Consider the following 10,621-nt stretch of genomic DNA (forward strand, 5'->3'; position numbering starts at 1 on the left):
TTACCCCCGTCTAATTTCTGTAACCACATTTCTTTTGCGGGGTTGGGGGGTCCTGTGGCCCGTCCCAGCTCACTGGGGGAAAAATACGTTAATTTGTTACCTTACTTAGAGTGCCTTGATACTACCCTCATGTTTATGCTGTTAAGACAACCAGATGTAAGTTAGCTTCAGATGTAGTGTGTGTACGGGGGAATAGGGCTAGTAATACCCCCTCTAGAGGTAACACAATTTACCCTCACCTATAACCAGGTTATAGGTGTGGTTGTTACATCTCTATCGCTGCTGAATAAATTGTATCCTCGGGGGCTAGAGGCTAGGTAACCACTGGGATGTTCCACTGCACTGACATGAAGGACGCTCTGATGTCACTTCCTGCTCCTCAAAAGTCCGACGCGCCCCTTTATGTTTGATTAATCTGTTTTATTTCATCAAGTTTCTCAGTTAATTCGACCAGTAATTAACATGAAATAGCAAAACAGTCAGAGTTCAGCGTTCAGCTGTCAAAAAACTGTTGATGCTTCTGGGCAGAAACCAGACCCGGCCTACATTGGTTCCTACATCCGTTAGTTCCTACAGGAGGATGGCCTGTCAATAATTAATGAAATATTAAATGACAATGACAGAGTTTCCCTACAGGTAGTCTATCGTCTACATCGCTGCTCTAACTTTAACCTGACCTGAATTGTCTTCAGTCTCCATGTTGGTGAACGTCTCCATTAACAGAAATGCATTGTGGGTTCGTTTCATGCTCAGAAGTTCACAGAGATGTGGAGAAAAGGACGAAACACTGCAGACGCTCTGATGTTGGATACATGAAGTCCAACTTCACAGCAAACTTTAACCCTAACCTCAACATCCTACTAGTATTTAAGTACAGTCCTCCTCTCTCATGACTCCTCATCCTCTCTGACTACAGACGTTCGTTGTTTCACCAAGTGGAGGAAAACTCTACACAGACCTGCTGTGACTAGATATGGTAGGTTTTAGTTACATGAGCAGTGATTGGACAGTCACATTAAAGGGGAGGTGCTTGTCTAACAGTTAACAACAGGCTTCACAGTGTCCCCGGGAACAATGTCAGTATGTTATTCTTGACATCTATGTACAGTAGACCAGCTGGAAACACAAAGAAACCTAAACACACTGACCCAACAGGTATCCACTGGTGCTTAAATAAATCCACCATTATGTTCACACACACACACACACACACACACACACACACACACACACATGCACACACACACACACACACACACGCACGCACGCACGCACGCACGCACGCACGCACGCACGCACGCACGCACGCACACACACACACACACACACACACACACACACACACACACACACACACACACCATGTCACGTTTGAAACATCACAGACCGACGGGGATCATCCTGAACTTTAAACATCATGTGTGCAGAATGTTGTCATGACAACATCACTAATGTTCATTCATCCAACTCACTCCTCAACCAGCTGACAGCTGCACTCAGTGTGTGTGTGTGTGTGTGTGTGTGTGTGTGTGTGTGTGTGTGTGTGTGTGTGTGTGTGTGTGAGCGTGATCTCCATCACCACCAGTGTCCAGGAGGCTCCTTCACTGTTTATTTCCCTGGCTCGAACAAACAAACAGGATGTGAGACAGAATTGCAGGAATTGCAGATCCTGTGACGGGACAGATGAAGCAATGACCTCCAATCAGAAAGCAGCCCTGTATCGAGGTCACTTCCTGTCATTCAGCACCATCAGATGGCCTACGTAAAAACTGCAGTGGGTGTCTGCTGGGACAGAACAGCTTCTTGTTGTCGGTGTGTGGAAGCTGCATCGTGTGGAGGAAACACACAAGGATGTTTCTTTTTTTGACGACTGACGAACAGAGGATCCTCTACGTCTTCTAATACAGCCTTAATTTCATACCATGATGCACACTATGTTTACAAAAAAGATGTTGATCTCAACATGATTGCCAGTGGCGATGTGGACATTGGGAAATGGAACAGCTGGCGTTACTGCAGGCATCACCAAAGCAACGCAGACCCACAATGCCTCTGGAGTAAAACAGATGTTCTGTCCAGCGGCGACAGATCTAAAGAGCTCAGAAATAAAAGTACTCCGTTTTCCCAGTGGACTGTTTTCAGTCTATACTCTGAAACCTGAGCATATTTGGTCATGTACTTTGAATAAATGTGTCAACAAGATGAAAACCGTCTCACCGCTTCTCTGGATTACTAAACACTTAAATACGTTGTCAGGGGTTGGAAAATTATCCCCAAAACTTCCAACATTCATACAAAAACAATGCCGTAAAACATTGTCATGTAAAGTGCAGCGTTCCTTTCTTTTTCTTCATTTTAATTTCCAACATGTTGCCAGTATTAAGTCAGCAGGGCTGCCCTTCATCACCAGGTCTGTTCATAAAATTAATAAAAAGAATTTCTGGTCGCAGCCAGGATCCGGAGGGACCAGAGGGTTTCATCTCTGCTTTTTGCAGACGATGTTGTCCTGTTGGCCTCATCAAACCTGGAGCTTCAGTGTGGATGGATGGATGGATGGATGGATGGATGAATGGATGGATGGATGGATGGATGGATGGATGGATGGATGGATGGATGGATGGATGGATGGATGAATGGATGGATGGATGGATGAATGGATGGATGGATGGATGAATTGTTTACACTGAATTCATTTCCCTTTTGATTCCCTATTGCTTTCACTGTTATCAGCCATCCGTGTCCAACAATTTTTCTATGTCACACTCAAGGCCTTCTCCACACACAAACACACACTCCTTCACACACAGAGACAACGCTCTCTGTCATGTTCTGCTTTAAGCCATTGAAAAGGGGCAATTAATTCACAGTGTAAGTTAAATAAATGAATGAAGCAGTGGCGCGCTGTGCATTTCACACCTAGACCTTGAGTGATGTTCTACTCAGTCAAACTTGCATTAAAACATCCCATAATACTGTAAGTAGCTCCCACCACTGCAGCCAATGTAGCGTTCAGCTGCACAAGTGCTCCACATTATTTATACACGTTGCAGAAGAGCAAGATTTTATTCATTTTTAGTACATTTGACATTTTATTTTGTTATAATTGATTTGATGTGAATGAAATAAAATTATAAAAACATTAAATATGAAAAATTCAATAAATAAAACGCCTCTACTTACCAAAACAGCTGTTTAAAAACTTCTTATTTAAAAACTAACTTCATCCTTTCTTTCCTCAAGAGCACGTCGATGAGTTGGTTGCACAGTTTATCAGTGCGTTTTACTTCCAGCAACAAATCCTTTTCTGCTGACGTGGAGTCCGGTGCTGAAAGCGCGTCTGTCCGGTTTCTCGTGAAGACAAAACTTGGAGGATGTGGGCATCGATCCCAATACCTCTTACATGCTAAGCGAGCGCTACCATTTGAGCTAATCCCCCATAACCTGGCATTTGTGATCTGATTAGCGCCTTTTTTGCACCACAGACCAGTTTAACGTCAGGCAGTCTTTTCACGGTGATGCAGTGGGTAGACCAGCACCGGCCTGCGACCCGGGGTTTAGGGACCACTGGTGTAGGTTACCTACTCTGCACCTCCACGTTGCACCAAATAAAGAGTTTAAAGCCCGTGTCAAATCTTTCTCAGACAAGATGAGGTCATTTATGTCAGCCCGGGACTCCAATGATGTCATCAGCAGAAGGTTGTAGCAGCGGAGCTGAGGATGCTTTCACTTCATTTTTGTACATTATTCATCTTCTTTATGTCACTGGTTGTTGTTTTTTTTTGTTCTTTTGGCAGGAATGAAGGAACAGAAATGAAGTGTGAGGTTCTATTGGCAGTATCTCCCTACTTGGTAGTCCAAAACATCTGAACACTCACTTGTGAATAAAATGTGTCCTCCATGATCTCAGCTATCAGATTAGCTGATGCTTACATTTGTGTCTCACTGCTCATTAATAATATTCCAGAGGAGCAGAATCACTGCTGAACATCATCTGACACAAATGGAACAGGAACGTTTCTTTTCCTCCACAGTAAAATGTCCAGAACAGCCTGTGTGTTGTTAGTGTTTCAGCCCTATTGTTTAGTTTGTCCTGGATCTGACAAAGATAACTGTATTAATGATGATGAGCTAACACACACACACACACACACACACACACACACACACACACACACACACGGTTGTGTGTGCTTGTTGGACAGCAGAATGGACCTCTGTTGTCACATCTGCAGCTCTCTGCATTTTCTCTCTTGCAGAGATCAAGGGTGATTCTACCACCCAGAGGTCAAAGGTCACCTCCTCCCATTCTCACAGATGGTTCTCCTTCTCAAGCCCAGACTTGAGTCATTTTCAGGTGATACTTTGCATGTTCATAGCACAGAAAATGAATAGGAATACCATGTAACCATGACACACTCGTGATTAGTGAATACAGGTGAGGACCAGCACCAGACCTGATGACACGTTAGCGACGTTTACACTACATGGAACCAACGCTACTCAACTCCACCAGAATCAGTTCAGCTATCAGTTTTCTGCAAGTTTTTTCCAGTAGATAATCGTACCCCACTTTATCAGCACTGCCACACAAAATCACCATGGAACAGTCTCAAACCCAACACAGGGCCCCTGATTTGTGTTATGCAGAGTATTCTACGGCTTCTAGACATTGATGACCCATTTTCATAACCAGTATTCCCTTTGACCAGGACGTGGTGTGTTTCACCTGACCATGCTGTATCTGCTCTGCCTTGTCGGAGCTGTGACAGCAGTAGTACTACAAAAGAAGCAGCAAGAACCAGGAACTAATGAATCCTATGGGTTAATATATTTTTGTGTCTTGAAAACATTTCTGACCTTTTGGGGGCATCAGAAAAATGAAATTATGAAATTGATGTTGATGATCGTCTCATTAGTGTGATGGTAAAGAGAGATTTAGTATCAAATCAACAAGGATGTCAAACACGGCTGCTTAGTGTACCTGTGAGACAAAGGCTGTTGTTAGATGTCAGGCTCACTATCGCCTCTGGATGGACTAAATAACAGATAGTGGAGGTGAAGGGTCTGCTTTGATGTGACAGCCTGACAGCATGGAGGCCGTGTTGAGAAAACATGGCTTAACATCCCTAAGAGATGCCGGAACAGCATGACATTCAACCGCCATCAAAAGATGTTTTATCAGGAACATAGTAGAGTCATCATATTATATTATTTTGATATTACGATAAGGGATTCAGATGGATCAAACACAAAAAAGCGCTAAGTGGCTTATTGTTAAACACATTTTATTATTATCGTCATCATCATCAGTTTTACTTAAGATGAAATTAATTTAAGAACTTTTTAATAAATCCGATCAATTCATTGTGGTTGGATGGTTTGGACCAGAAACCACAATGAAAAGTGTGTAAGCATTCCTGTGTGTAGTATTTGTGTCTGTTATACCTGTGGGACCGTGTGAAACAATGCAGTGATTAATAGATGAACCACATATTTATCATTCACAATGTCATTTGTGTGTGTGTGTGTGTGTGTGTGTGTGTGTGTGTGTGTGTGTGTGTGTGTGTGTGTGTGTGTGTGTGTGTGTGTGTGTGTGTGTGTGTGTGTGTGTGTGTGTGTGTCCTCATTAATCATGGTGGTGTTGTTCCTTCGGTAGGACACTGATCTCAGGAGGGCAAGCGGTATATTTCAGCTGACTACGGGCGAGAAGCAGGGTACACCCCAGATGAGTCGCCGGCTCATTGAAGGGCAACACATAGACAGTCTTTCACACTCACATTCACACCTACTGATGCTTTAGTGTCCGATTCACTGCAGTTGAATGTTTTTGCTATACATATATTAGAACATACATATAAATGTGTAACAAAACCAGAATCAGAATCCTTTAATAATACCAGAGGGGGAAATTGTAGGGTGGAGGTGTCTTGCTCAAGGGCACCTCGGCAGTGCTCAGGAGGTGAGCTGACACCTCCCACTGCCAGCTCACACTCCAAATGCATGGCTTTAAGCATAATATTTGAGTTTGTGCGTCAAGTGTAATGAAAGTGATGAGGTTTTATTAATGTTAACGTGACTAGAGGGGAGAGGACGAGAAATAACAGAAGAAGACTGGACTAAAAAGTGTTGTCCAGATGATGATGATGTGTTTGATGCGTGAAGGCATAGACAAAGCAATCCAAAATAATTCAATCTTACTAATGACTGTTTACAGAAAACTCAGAGTTACAGCTGGGGAAGAAAAATCTTGCGTCCTCAATAAGATGACATTTTTAAAATTCGCTTTATAAACACAATAGAGCTACACTAACACACCATTCTACACACACAAAAACTAACACGTTACAGGAAAAAAACTTAAACGTCACAAATATGCAGAGACAATCCATCAGGCAGAGAAGCAGGCTGCTGCTGCTGCAACCTCCATGAACTAGAGTGGCATTGACGAAAACTACAGCGAGACCTCCCCCTATTGGCAAATCTATGGTATGATCTACCAAAATAAATCTAAATAAATAAATGAATAACTAAATGAATGAATAAGTAAATAAATAAAATATATCATTATTTTTTTGAGTATTATTACCATTATTGTTATTGCTGCTGTTGTTGTTGTTGTTGTTGTTGTTGATAATAATTTAATAATAATTAAATAATCAATAATAAATAAATAATAAATCTATGGTCGGAGGCACAACACTGCGTAATGTAATTTTTTGTTCAAATCAAACCGAACTGTTAGTTCTTTTTGAATGACATGATTTCCAAATTGTATTAATACAAGCATGGAAGCTTATGAATGCCAGTGTGCCCATTCTCTCTCTTTCTTTAAGAAGTTGTATTTTCGCCTCGTTTACCACCTTGGTTGTACTGTGAAAACTTTTTCCTTTTAGTACAATTTTATTAAAATACTAAACTCTGAAATGCCACATTAAACAAAATTGTTACTAATGTCATTCCAAAAAGTAGTATTATAAACTAAATTATTTCTTCGAAATCGAAATAAATTCAAAACACTCAATATTAAAAGCATTATGAGGATTATAATGCAGCTCTGAATAACATATATTTCATTGACTAATTCTATGTCGGAAACAAAACATACATAATCTCTTTTTATGTCCACGTCTCAGCGAAATCCCTTCTCACCCGAGTTCAAGTAATCGTTAACCCTCGTTGCCTACATTTCCCATCATCCCCCTCGTTGATTCCTCCGGAAGAAAACCTCCGCCTTTCTCTCGCGCTTCCTCTTTCCGTCACCGGAGTTTAGGTAGGGTGCGTACTGTTTGCTTCCCCTCCTGAAATCTGCTCTAAATCTTGTTTTTTTCTGTTCATCCGCTTTAAAAAAGCTTTTCTAAAGGCAAATCAAGTGTGCAAAGACAAAACCCACTGGTTATTTTAACTACACACGTCAGTCTTGAAGTGTTATATTGGTTCTGTTTAGCTCATTGGTGTCATGGCGCCGCAGCTAGCCTGAAGGCCGTTACCGCTCAGGACACGCCGGCTTTTGAAGCTCATAACCGGTTATAACATAGGTTTTATATTACTGGTAAAGTCGACGGTAACTTTCCCGCTGACTGAAACACCAGACTAGTTTAAAGCTGTTCTTGTACCGTTAACTGTGTTACCGTTGTTCAGCTGTAGCAGGCTACCGACTTGAGCGATGTGAGGCTCACGCTGGTGTTTTCACGTGTGATCCTGACACCTTTCCTGTTTAATGATCAACGTGTCCTGTAAAGCCGACATTAGCATTCACATGCTAACCTCACACGTCTTGTGTTTCAGTTCACGATGGGACGTGTGATCAGGGGACAGAGGAAAGGTCCGGGCTCCGTGTTCAAAGCCCACGTCAAGCACCGGAAAGGAGCTGCTAAGCTCCGCCACATTGACTTCGCTGAACGCCACGGTTACATCAAGGGGATCGTTAAGGTGTGTGTGTGTGTGTGGGTGTGTGTGTGTGTGGGTGGGTGTGTGTGTGTGGGGACTCCTCCAGGCTGGAGTTGTGTGTGACATTGTGTTCCTGTGGTTTGTCGTCTCAGGACATCATCCATGACCCCGGCCGCGGCGCCCCCCTGGCCAAAGTGGCCTTTCGTGACCCCTACAGATTCAAGAAGAGGACGGAACTCTTCATCGCTGCAGAGGGCATCCACACCGGACAGTTCATCTACTGTGGCAAGAAGGGTAAGAATAAAAACAGACTGTGTAGAACTCTCTACAAATAGAAAGGATGCAATCTTTGTGATGCAATGTATCACAAATCCTTTTGACATTGATTATTGCTGATATATCCAGATGTATTGGGAAATTGTTTAACTATTACCTCTGGCTCAAGAGAAAACATATGGTCCGGTTGTAATCATTATTTGTGTGTCAGCATTATTATGAACATAAGTGGGTGTTGATTTGTCCACTCAAGGTTTATCATTCGAATGTACAGGTCTGGAAGTTTACAGAACACTTTTATAATTTTTAGCAAAAACTTGACACCAGTCCACAGGTAACACAGCAGTGTTCCTCCAGTGTGGTTTTAAATCTGAAGAATCCCACAAAAGTTGGAATTGGAAACATTTTCGGTGCATCGTACCACTGCATAGTTCACACGTTATGTATCCTGATGTGTTTCAGACGGTTTCATCTTTTGTCTTACATGTTCACAAAAGGCTAAATTAAACTTGTCAGAAGACATAGATGCTGAGATGGGACTGTCTGAGCGCTGGCGTCAACATTTAGGATTGTTCTTTAAATTGTAGTGGTGAATGGGGGTCACATTGTTTCAGTGTGGAGCTGGTGGCTGATTGTTTTTGACCCACAGCTCAGCTGAACATCGGTAACGTCCTGCCCGTCGGCACGATGCCTGAGGGAACCATCATCTGCTGCCTGGAGGAGAAGCCCGGTGACAGAGGCAAACTGGCGCGTGCGTCAGGAAACTACGCCACCGTCATCTCGCACAACCCTGAGACGAAGAAGTCCAGAGTGAAGCTGCCCTCCGGGTCCAAGAAGGTCATCTCCTCTGCCAACAGAGCTGTTGTTGGTAAGAAGCTCACATCTCTTGAGCAGCGTGTTTGGGATCTGGAGGTGTTTCAGTGGGACACCCCCTGACCGGATGTGTCCTCTCATTGTAGGTGTGGTTGCTGGCGGTGGTCGTATCGACAAGCCCATCCTGAAGGCTGGTCGCGCCTACCACAAGTACAAGGCCAAGAGGAACTGCTGGCCGCGTGTCCGTGGTGTGGCTATGAACGTAAGTCACCCCAATATTCTGCTACTGTTTCAGCTAGCATGGAGCTAGGGTGGAAGGTGTGTGTGCTGAGAAGGAAATGCTGAGGTAACCGATGGCAACCAGTGGTGTTTTTTGAAACATGAACAGTCTGAACATAATTATCTGGCTGAATCAAATCAAAATGTAATGACCAAACCGTTCAAACAGCAGACCTGGATGTATTTGTGTTTTAGTTCTTACTTTTCACAGACAATAATAGTCTTTGAATGACTGGACCTGCATTGTTTCAGCTGAGCATTGGTGTCAGAGTCGTGTGTCCTGTTCCACTGAACACATCCTGCTTTTGATAGAATTTAATCTCCAGCATCCAGAGTAGGATTTCATCCCCACTGTGTATAGTTGACCTTATGTGGGTATTTCATTATTAATGTTAGTCCACTGTAGTACGACACAGCTCACCAGAGCTGGGTGGTGTTGGTGTCATTGTGAGCAGGTATCACTGGGGTTGTGTAATGTTTTTGGTCACATCATATCAATGCATACATGCTTCATGTATTGTCATGTTTTAAGAATCTGTAAATAAAGGATTTGAACGCTGTGACAAGTGCAGTAAAGGGAAGAAGGTTTGGTGAAAAGACGGACGCTTTGAGAGATGCCAACAGCGTGATCTTTAGTCTGTGAGGAGACTGGAGTGACTGAAGGCAGGCTTGTAGATATGGGAGCTGTTTTCCAGTCTGGTCACTAAATTTTTCTACCAAACATACAGAAAAAATAGAATAGTGCTCGACTATTAAGTGTGTGCAGCTGACATTGAAGTGTGGTGATGTTGATCTACGTGATGCTGATGCTGCTCCCTCCCTGTCTCCCCCCGCAGCCCGTTGAGCATCCCTTCGGTGGTGGTAACCATCAGCATATTGGTAAACCCTCCACCATCAGGAGGGACGCCCCCGCTGGACGCAAGGTCGGTCTTATTGCCGCCAGACGTACAGGAAGACTGCGTGGAACAAAGACCGTACAGGAGAAGGAGAACTAAGTCTGACTTTACTGATAATAAAATGTGTTCAAAGAGTTCTGTCGTCTCATTTCTTCGTCCGCACATGAAAGTCAAATGATATGAATATTGGATATGGTTGTAAAATAAGTTAAATCAATTAAAGATAGACCTTCAGCAGGAAGAGGTGCAGCTGGTTGGACCGGTTGTAGGAGCACCAGGGTCCTGCTTTCACCCTCACGGCTTCCAGGTCTTTGTGGGTCAGATTTTTCCTTTTCAGTATCTCCAGTGTTTCATTTATTAGGTGAGCAACACAAACTAAACCAACAGGAGGATTTGCTCATGTAATCCTTTCCCAAGGCAGCAAAACCATTGTTTAGCTGCCTGAAATGCATTTTCAACCTCTTTGTTTT

The 10,621-nt window shown here is 43.1% G+C and overlaps 1 protein-coding gene across 2 annotated transcripts; it reads left to right on the forward strand.

Moving 5' to 3' along the window:
- Positions 1-7,213: 7,213 nt before the first annotated feature.
- Positions 7,214-10,285, forward strand: rpl8 (ribosomal protein L8). 2 transcript variants are annotated; one of them, XM_068330132.1, is made up of 6 exons: positions 7,214-7,270; positions 7,786-7,929; positions 8,040-8,181; positions 8,813-9,031; positions 9,123-9,238; positions 10,092-10,285. In XM_068330132.1, exons 2-6 carry the CDS (start codon positions 7,792-7,794, stop codon positions 10,248-10,250), a joined length of 774 nt encoding a protein of 257 aa, XP_068186233.1. In that variant the 5' UTR covers positions 7,214-7,270; positions 7,786-7,791; the 3' UTR covers positions 10,251-10,285. The 2 variants fall into 2 exon arrangements, with proteins under 2 accessions (XP_068186233.1, XP_068186232.1); XM_068330131.1 differs by having other exon boundaries at positions 7,223-7,275.
- Positions 10,286-10,621: the final 336 nt, after the last annotated feature.

This window comes from Antennarius striatus, chromosome 12 (genome assembly GCF_040054535.1).
Source record: "Antennarius striatus isolate MH-2024 chromosome 12, ASM4005453v1, whole genome shotgun sequence".
In the NCBI taxonomy this organism is placed as follows: Eukaryota; Metazoa; Chordata; class Actinopteri; order Lophiiformes; family Antennariidae; genus Antennarius; species Antennarius striatus.

Bases quoted from the DNA above. Each gene is read 5' to 3' on its own strand.
- rpl8 (XM_068330132.1), top strand. From the start codon at position 7,792: ATGGGACGTGTGATCAGGGGACAGAGGAAAGGTCCGGGCTCCGTGTTC. The intron at 8,182-8,812 runs GTAAGAATAAAA...TTTGACCCACAG, and splicing joins CATCTACTGTGGCAAGAAGG to CTCAGCTGAACATCGGTAAC. The intron at 9,032-9,122 runs GTAAGAAGCTCA...CTCTCATTGTAG, and splicing joins TGCCAACAGAGCTGTTGTTG to GTGTGGTTGCTGGCGGTGGT.